The 9,315-nt window shown below is 38.4% G+C and overlaps 1 protein-coding gene across 1 annotated transcript; it reads right to left on the bottom strand.

Annotated features, from left to right (window-relative positions):
* Positions 1–13: 13 nt before the first annotated feature.
* On the bottom strand, positions 14–8,993 carry TpMuguga_01g00484 (N-terminal region of Chorein a TM vesicle-mediated sorter family protein; the record flags this gene model as incomplete). Its single annotated transcript, XM_760911.1, has 5 exons — positions 14–5,697; positions 5,764–6,139; positions 6,205–8,514; positions 8,550–8,760; positions 8,815–8,993. 5 exons carry the CDS (start codon positions 8,991–8,993, stop codon positions 14–16), a joined length of 8,760 nt encoding a protein of 2,919 aa, XP_766004.1.
* Between the last annotated feature and the right edge of the window lie 322 nt (positions 8,994–9,315).

Below are 9,315 nucleotides of genomic sequence, written 5' to 3'. Positions count from 1 at the left end.
TGAACTACATAATCTAACAAAAGATACCTTCTTCGGGGCTCAAAAGTTTATTAATTGAAGCGATGGAGGGTATTTTCTCAACGTCAATGACCTCGTCTACGTGTAAAATATCTCCGAGTCCTATTTTGTGCGGTTCCTCCTCAGCTGGAACTCCTATCAAGTGCTCAGGTTTCTCTTCCACGTCAGCTTTACTCTTTATGCTATATCTCACATTTTCACGTTGATACTCCTTATTAATCAATATCAAAGTGTCCGAATTTAAACGCTCAGGTTTACCAATGCCGGAACCCTCCTTTGTAGATTTCAATATGCCAGTATTTACATTTACAGGGGTTTCATCTTGTGTCTCAACAGCTGTGTTGTTTACCGGGGTAACATCTTCACGGGTACTTTCTGGTAACTCAATGTAGGGAGCACCTTGATCTATGGCACTTGCATTTGAGGGTTGCGCAACAATAATGTGGGTATCTGTAATAAGGTCTGTGCTGGACTTCTTCATTGCATGAGCGAGAGAGGATGTTGAAATCTCAAGCACGCCTCCCCTGAGAATTCCCGAGAACTGCTCCAAATAAGAGTTATTCTCACGCTCAATTTCCCCAACATTCTGGAAGTTGTCCACCTTGTTCAAGAGCGGGTCGTTGAACCAAATTCCCCTGCGAGCGTTCTGTTGCCCTAAATACAGTGAAGGGAGCCTAGATCTTGCCTCCAAATATTCGCAGTCGAAAATGTTATTGATCCAGAACCAGAGTCCTGTGTCTTCGAGTGTTAGTGCAAACATGTGCTTCACTGAGGTGTTAACATCACTTGAAAGCTCAAAGTTGATCAGCTCCAGCTCCACTGAAACACCGATACTAACACTCGAAAGCACTCTAATTAAAATTCCCTGGTCCTCAGAATCATCGTATTCGGTCGTTGAGCTCATGACCTCGTCCTTCTCCATGTACTTTTGGTACTTCTCGTAATCTTCTCTGGAGTGATAATAATTGTCCAGATCAGAAGTTTGTCCGAAGTTAAGGGTGCTTCTGGCGTCTTGGCAATCTGAACCAAACAAACGTCCACCCATATCATCGGTTGAGGTGTTATGATACATTGCGTTTGAGCCATAACGTTCATCATCCAAGCTTGCATTATCTCTTACCACGTCAATGCTTGAACTATGTCTTCTCACTTGGTATTCTGAATCCAAAACATCAAGAGGCAAATATGCAGAAGTGTTCGACCTCGAATCTTGTGGCCTTTTAGTCTTGTGAGAGTTTAATAGGTCATAATCGAGCTGGGTGTCATATTCAGTGTCTGAAGTCCTCGAATTAGTTTGATTGCTTGAAATGCTCCTAGTATTCATCAAAGATTCTTCAGATGACAATGTTGAATTCCGGTCATGTTCACTTGGTCTCCCACTCATTCCTCTGCTCACGCTCTCACCTTGATCATCTACTGACCCTAGTTCAAATTGGGTCTGTGCTGAACTTGAAAACAGCGTCGTTATTCTGATTTTTTCTAAAGTAGACTCATCATCGTTGCAGAGGCTTAAAAACCTATCTGAGGCATGGAGCACAAGCGTGTACCTGTGCTTGTAGAGGTTTATAAGTGAAATGATTAGTGTGAACAAATCAATCAAGCACAACATATCTACACAATTGACTACTATATTCAAAGGCTCCAGTTTAAGGTGAACTGAGACTGACTGCGGCATTATCTGATCAGACCACATGTTCCGGTTGTTTCCGTACAGGTAAAACACCACTGTTAATGTTGATCTGAATGGGTCTATTATCCTACTAGTGTTCAGGTTCGTTGGGTCGAAGAGACTATTTTTCGCCAGATTTAACAGCGGCTGGTACTTCTTATCGTATATCAGGCTCATCTTTATAAACTTTATAAAGTTTGCTCTGTTTTTTCTGAACTCAGTTGAAACGTCTAGGTACACGTCGCACAAGGTATATCCTGAGGGTGTTAAAATGATCCCTGAGGCCTCTCTTGTCATCTTTACGGACACATTTCTTGACATTAGTTTAACCTCAAACACACAGGGCATGAAGCGTGACCAGCCTTCAAACAGCCTATCTATGCTATCCTTGCAGTACAAATCAAACTTGGTATTTCTGTACACGTTTGGTGATTGATCTTCAGACTCCTTATTCTCAAGTTTTATTGATCTAACCCTTGTGTGGGTCAGGTACAATGAACCTTGACCTGTTATGTTAAGTGTGATTGGGTATATCATGTAGGCCTTCCTATTCTTATCATGTATTATATTCTTCACAAATGCCCATCTCACTAACGTTTTATCCTTATTTCTTCTACCCTCTACACTTGTCTTGCTACTATCTGAACTTGCTCTCGCTCCGGTATGTTTCCTAGATTCCAACCCTCCTTTCGCAGAATCTTGACTGCCAAAATCCACAGTTTTATGGTAAAGATATTTGAGGAAGTAGCCATAGCCAGTCCAAGCGCTTTCTGTGAACAGGTTAAGTGAGCTGATTCCCACGTGGATGTGGAATGAGAAACTCTTTTCAGAGGTAACATGTGGTTCATAGAACTTGTGATGTGTTACGCCCTTTGGTCTTGGACTAGAATCTGGATAATTAGAATCATATGAGGAGGATGTATCCACTATCGTTTCACTATCCTCTCCCACATTCACACTGCCTGAGATACTCATTGTTCCTGAGCAACTTGATTCATCAGTGCTATCGCAAATCGCAGGGCCTGACGCACTTGATGAGCTTCCAGAGGTATCAGTTGTATAACTATCATCTTCTGAGGCACAGGCACTAAGGTTATCTGTATAATCAGTGTAATCTTCGTCCTTTGGGGGAGCCTTGTCTTGAGTTTCATTTGTCTTGTTTTTGGTAATATTATCCTTTATGTAGGCGTTAATCGAGTTAATGTATGTGGTTATAGACTCCATAATCTCCAGTGGTAATGTTACTATTGAGCTTGACAGGTATATGCTACAGTTTCTAGTTGTACCTGATATCAGGGATAAACTTACAAAACAAGGACACCCACCAAAGAATATCTTCAATGGTTCATAATTCGGGCGAGGACTATCCTTTTTACTTCCATCCAACTCAAAATTTTCTTTATCAGACTCATTATCATCCGGATCCTCATAATCATCTTTATACTGATCTATTATTTTACTCACTGAGGTTTCGGCAATCTGGCTACTGGAAGAACTCATTGCTGGGCTCCCAGAGTAGTGAGACTTCTTGGAACAGTACGATTTACTATCGAAAAAGTACATTTCTTCCAAATCTACCTGGGGCGTCTGTTTCCTATTCCTCTTAATGTTCGTCAACTCGTCCACTATGCGGTCGAGATTCTCCTGGTCATCTACGTTATAGATGTGGTTATGGGAGTGTGCGTCAAAGTCCATTGTCGAGTTAATATATCTCTGAACACGTTTATAGTAGTCGTACACTGTCCCACTAACTGTATTTGACCTTCTATTTCGTCCATTTCCATAATCTCCTGCCATACTTAAGCTTGATTTAAATTCGTCATATTGCCTCTTAACCTTCAGCCATGACCACATCATTGTTGTATTTCCTCCTGAAAACAAAGTCGACATGTACAACGGCACACAGTTCGACTGATCTTCCACCTCCAATGAACCGATATATGAACAAATTCTCTCAATCTTAGTATCCAAAAATCCCACTTTAAATCCGAACCCCGTAAGTTTTAGGCTGAACAGTGGACTTGATATCCCGTAAAACTTAACGTAATCTTCTAGCCTTGTGAAATCTATCAAATGCTCTCCCTCTCTGCTGATATAGTTAGTATTGTCTATTTTATTCAAGCTCTTACGGCTCATTGATATGGAGCCTTCTCTCTCGCCTCCAAACTCCTCTTGGCCCCCCTTAGAAAATTCTCTACTAGTTGTCTTTCCACCCTCGTGTGTGCTGTAATAACTGTTCTTAGTGTTAAATGTGATTAGTCTTTTAAATGTCAGATTAAGGAAGTTCATATTAATTTCATACTTAATCAAACCCTTGGTCCTCTTGCTCATCTGTGATTCCTGCAAGAGATTCCAGTTATAATAGGCGTTTAACATTACATCTTCAAAATAGTCCATATCATCATCTTTCGCCTTCAACTGGTTTATATAATTGTTATTATGGTATTTGTTCACAAACTTCTTAAAATTCTGATCATTTGACTTGATATCCTGGTCAGAAACCACGTCCAGCTTTATTGCGTACTTTAGTATAATCTGCTTATAGTCGGATAGCGAACAGATTAACCCTACCATGTCCACGTCTCTCAAGCTTATGTAAATGCTTCCTATATCTAGTGAGGCTATTAGGTTTGGGTTATTTTGGGGGACTAGGTTCGTCAAAGTTTTAACTATTAACTTTACGTCGCGATCTATTCTTAAAACATTCACCTTGTTTTCAAAGTACTTCATGAATCCTCTCATGTTCCCTATTTTATCTAGGTACTTTGTCTTTATTCTCAAGACGGACTTAAGGTAGTTGTTTAGTGAAATACTGCATTTTTTACCCATGTACACGCTGCGTTCGTTTACCATGATGACACTGTTTAAGCAGTCCACATTAAATCCTGACAATGAACAGAGGTGCAGGTCATACCCGTCGTGCTCCAACTCCTCTGAGTAGTTATTTGAATACAGGTTAATATAATTGTTCAGGCTGTTCTGGTCATATCCTGGGTTACAATCTCTGAAATCTTCGTTATCTTTCAAATCTCTATAATCCTCTGCTTGTTGTTTTGATCCCAAACAATTTGCCTTGCTTGAACCCAATATGTTGAATTTATTATTAAAGCAGGTCCCATCCTGAACTGAATCTGAATACACCAACTCTTCTTTATCCAAGGAAATGGAATCTGTGGACTCTGAGGTATTAATACTAGAGTTTCTCGACATTTGGTTTACCAGGTTTCTTGTCACCGTCTTTACTGTCAATACATCCAGGGTCACTGAGTATGTAAAGTAGGAGCCCTTCAAATTAACGTCAAACATCAGGAAAATTCCCTTGTCAATATCAATATTGAAATCATAATTTAGATAAGAAACAGAACCTTCAAGTATAATTCTCTGGTACTCTATTCCCAAATCGACCAGCTCATACACTACTGAATCCTCCTTTGCCAAGTATTCTTGTCTCTTTACGTTATCATCGATGATAATTGGGCATGTTGACGAGTATCTATCCATGTTATACTTGTATATCCTCAGCGCATGGTTCAATTCGTCGATAATTGGGAAGTGCATGAACAGGTCTGAGTCCATGTGGAACCTTATCCTGATATCTGAGGTTTCTGGTATTCTGAAATGGTCGAAATCCACTGACATGTAGAACACTGGCGGCAGGAAATTGTTTTCATCTTCATCTCCCAGAAATAGGGAAAAGATGTTCTTTTTAGTTCTTCTCAGGGGTTCCATGTTACAGTCACCGCATGTAAGCAGTATACATGGCGTTCCGCTCAGAATGTCGCATATGCACTTGGTTTCACATTGGTCCACTCCATTTGTTTTAAACCCGTTAACTTCAGTTGAGTAATTTAAATAATCATTGACGTCTTTTAAAGATATATCAAGTGAGAAAACCGTGAAAGGAGACACTTCAAACTCTGTAAACTGACTTCCGTCGCGTCCAAATGTATCCTGGTAAAATATATGCAATCCGTTTGCTGACAATATATAACCCTTCACATTCGTTTCATCTATAAATTATTTAGTTTTATTATCTAAATATTTATTTAATATTTAACAAATCTATAAAGAGTTACCTGTTGAAGTATGCATATTATTTGTCACAATAATTCTGGAGTTTAAGAACAATACATCCAGTGCCAAATCTACTGTGAATGTTTGTTGTGTTGATAACTTCTTTAGTGAGTTTATCATCCCTCCATTATTGGTTTGTTTTGACACGATTTCATATATTCCTTCAACAAACTTCAGTCTTTCTCTTATCTTTGAGTTTGTCTGACCTGACTTACTTGACTCGGTTGAGTTGTATGATGAGCAGATGTTTGTGAAAAGTGCGTTTGTTATGCATTCGTTTACGTTAGAGCTCATCTTCCAAAAGACTGAACTCTTTGTGTGTCCATGTATCAGTTTACTCAGGGCATCCGTTGCTCTGTTCCTCAGCACTCTTATTGTCTAAACACAATTAACAATTGGTATATTTTAAATTATTTAAATAAAAATAAACAAAAAAATTCTACCTGGTATGAATGCAAGATTTCGAAATCTGATACAAACTGGCTTAGTGCTTTTCCTGTTAATACTTTAGTTGATCTCTCGCTGGACAAGGTAGAGTCATCTCCTTTATAGATGATTTTTTCAATTGTTGAGGAGCGGTTACTTTTATTATCTTCCTCTTTAGTTTGTGAGTGACAATCTTCATTCGGGTTCGACAACAGAAACTGCGGCCAGTATTCCATGTACAACTGTTCATCTTCCGGGCTTGCTCTTGGGTTCTCAAAAGTGTATGCGATTCCTGAGATCCAATAGAAGAATTTGAGTACGTTGTGGTTAATTAGGTTAAATATACACTCAATTTGCTCCTTTGACATGATGATGTCCAGGTCTTCAAAGACCAGGAATATTGTACACATTGGGAGATAGTCGTTTTTGAGTGTTGAAGCTCTTCCATACTTAGACCCCCATTCTGACAAACATGAAGTGTACTTTTTGGTCGGAAGGACGGGGTATGTACAGAAAAAGAACGAACCCAGGCCCTTGAAATCTCTGGTGTTCAAGATGTAGTTGTGTTCTACCTCTTTTAAACCCTTTATAAAAAGATCGATTTTGTCTTTATGGCCACTTCTGAGTACGTATGTAATACATGTCCACTCCTCATTATCGTATGCAAATGGATCATCAGAGATGGTATTTGTTGTATCAACTGTCGTCGGTGTATCCAAGTTTTGTCCGGCTTCACTAACTTTACTCTCAAAATTAATAACTCTTTCTGGTGTTTTAACTTCATTCTCATCACTTTCCAACTCCATCACATCCTCCTCTTCCTCAGAATACCCCTCCTCCTCATCTTCATCATCAACATCAGAGTACTCAGATTCTATCACCTCTTCTTCTGAATAATCATTCTCTATCACTTCTTCGACTTCAGATTCGTGGCTCTCAACAGTACGTTCTAAGCTAGAATTTGAACCTAAAGATTCCATTTCACTGCTATTTACGCTTTCTAGTGGACTTTCTGAAATATCATCCAAATCATCAACCTTTTTACGAGCATCTGATAATTCATTAATCCTCTTTGGAGTTGGTTCAGTTGATAATAGCTTACGTCTTTTTTCAAATCCATTCAAAATTTCTTCATCAACTTCCAAATTGTCTTCATTTCCCTTAACACCTGAGCTTTCTCTATCACTTGGTCTCGACTCTGGATTTGCAGAACCTCCATCTGCATCATCAAGATCTACGAAATCTGGGTTAAAGTATGCGTTCTGGTTACGTCTTCTTAATGCGTTGTTTATCATTTCAGAAGAGGACTTTGTGGACTTTTTATCTTGTTCTCTGATTTGGCAGAATTTTGACAGGTGTATTCTCCAGCTGTTACTAACTATCACTTTCGTTTTAGCTTCAGAAGTTACCTTCTCTGATTTTTCTGAAGATTCCAAACCAGAACCTTTATTAAACACGTTTGTTATAAAGAAATCCTGGTCTGATCTATATGGTTTAAAGCTTGATCGTACAAATGTCTTCTTCCTCTTTTTAACTGAGTTGACTTTATCCGCATTGTCTGATGAAGTCCTTGATTTTCGGATTGTTCTCACATAGTTATTGATACTGTTGTTATATTGTACATTATTTGACTTTTCCCAAACGGTATTATTAAAACTATCCGGGTCTGGTTCAACTTCTTGGAAATGACTACAGCTAACAGAATGCCTTGATGTGACCAAATAATCCAACACACTAGAAAATAACCTAGTATACACATGATTTGTATGTTCAATTATCTTCTGTGGCTCTTTTTCAGGCTCGTCTTGATATTTTTCAAATGCAACTCGGTAGACTGATGGGCTTTCTGAGAATCTATTATACACTTTGGAGGCATACGACCTCCTTCTATTTCTTTTAAATGATTTACTCAGTCTGGTGAAGTTTAACTCATTTCTATTGGGTTCATGACTTTCGGATCCATTTACATCAGGCTCAATGTCATTGAAATTTATATCTTCTCTGGTTTTCACAACAGGCTTGAGGTGTGATAAAGGGTCCAGCTGGTCTATATACATTCCAAATCCTTCCAAATCAATAGTTCTGTGTTTGATTGAGTGAGGAAGTTTTCCGTCGTGTGTAAATAGGGCCTGAAACGGAAAGTCGACGTTGATTTCGTTTGAATTGTCAAGGTTTAGTTTGAAGAATGCGTTTTTGATTACTAGTCCGAAGGCGTATGCCACATTGTTATTGGTTGTGTAGTCTTCTACTCTGATATGGATGTTATGTATGGTAACTTCCAAGGTATCCAGAAATGACAGTACTGTATTCCACAAGAATCCTTGACCCTAAAATTGATTTTACACTAATTGTTTTAAATTACCTCAAGTTGGTTCACCACCAATTCTAGGCTTTCTGCTGAAAGCACTGCTATCTTGGTTGACAGGTATTCATCTCTGTAAAGCTCTGGGTCCCATTGGCTCTCCGGCTTAGTCGTCATAAGGAGCAGCAGATCCGATATATCCAAGCTAAGATTTTTTCTCGACAGAGATATAATTGGTATTTGAATCTTTATGACCACAGACCCAAGAAATCTAAACGTTCATTAGTACAATACATTAAATATCCTATATATATGTGTAAAATACCCAAAGGTTAGATGAAAGGGGAGCTCCAAAATATCAAAAATATCTGGCCTCAGGTGTAAGGCGTTCAAAACTATTTTCCCTCCCCAAAGGTTAATCTGCGCCAGTTTACTTTGATCAATACCCTCAATATAGGAGTCAAAGACGTTATTCAACAGTTGTATGATTTTATCTTCAAACATTTTGACTTATCCTTTCAAGTTATCGATCTTTTGTCAATAATTATGGTTAATTATTAGGCCTGAAATCGTGAATTCGGACCATCTGAACTACTTCTGTTAAATCGACAAGTTACAACAAATTGGTTGTCAACATTGCTAAAAATGTGTTAAACTTCAATTGAATTGTTTAATATCCAAGTAAAAATCAATAAACTTCAAACTAGTATTAGAATTAAACCGATAAATTAAAATTAGAACTATATTACAAAGTGGTACAAAAAATCAAACTGCAAATTTATTAGCTGAACTTTATTTGGTCCAAATACATCATAAGGAAAACAAA

The sequence above is a fragment of the Theileria parva genome, chromosome 1 (genome assembly GCF_000165365.1).
Source record: "Theileria parva strain Muguga chromosome 1, complete sequence, whole genome shotgun sequence".
Lineage (NCBI taxonomy): Eukaryota > Apicomplexa > Aconoidasida > Piroplasmida > Theileriidae > Theileria > Theileria parva.
Note: the sequence above shows the minus strand (reverse complement) of the source record. Positions and strands in the feature narration are given on the sequence as shown.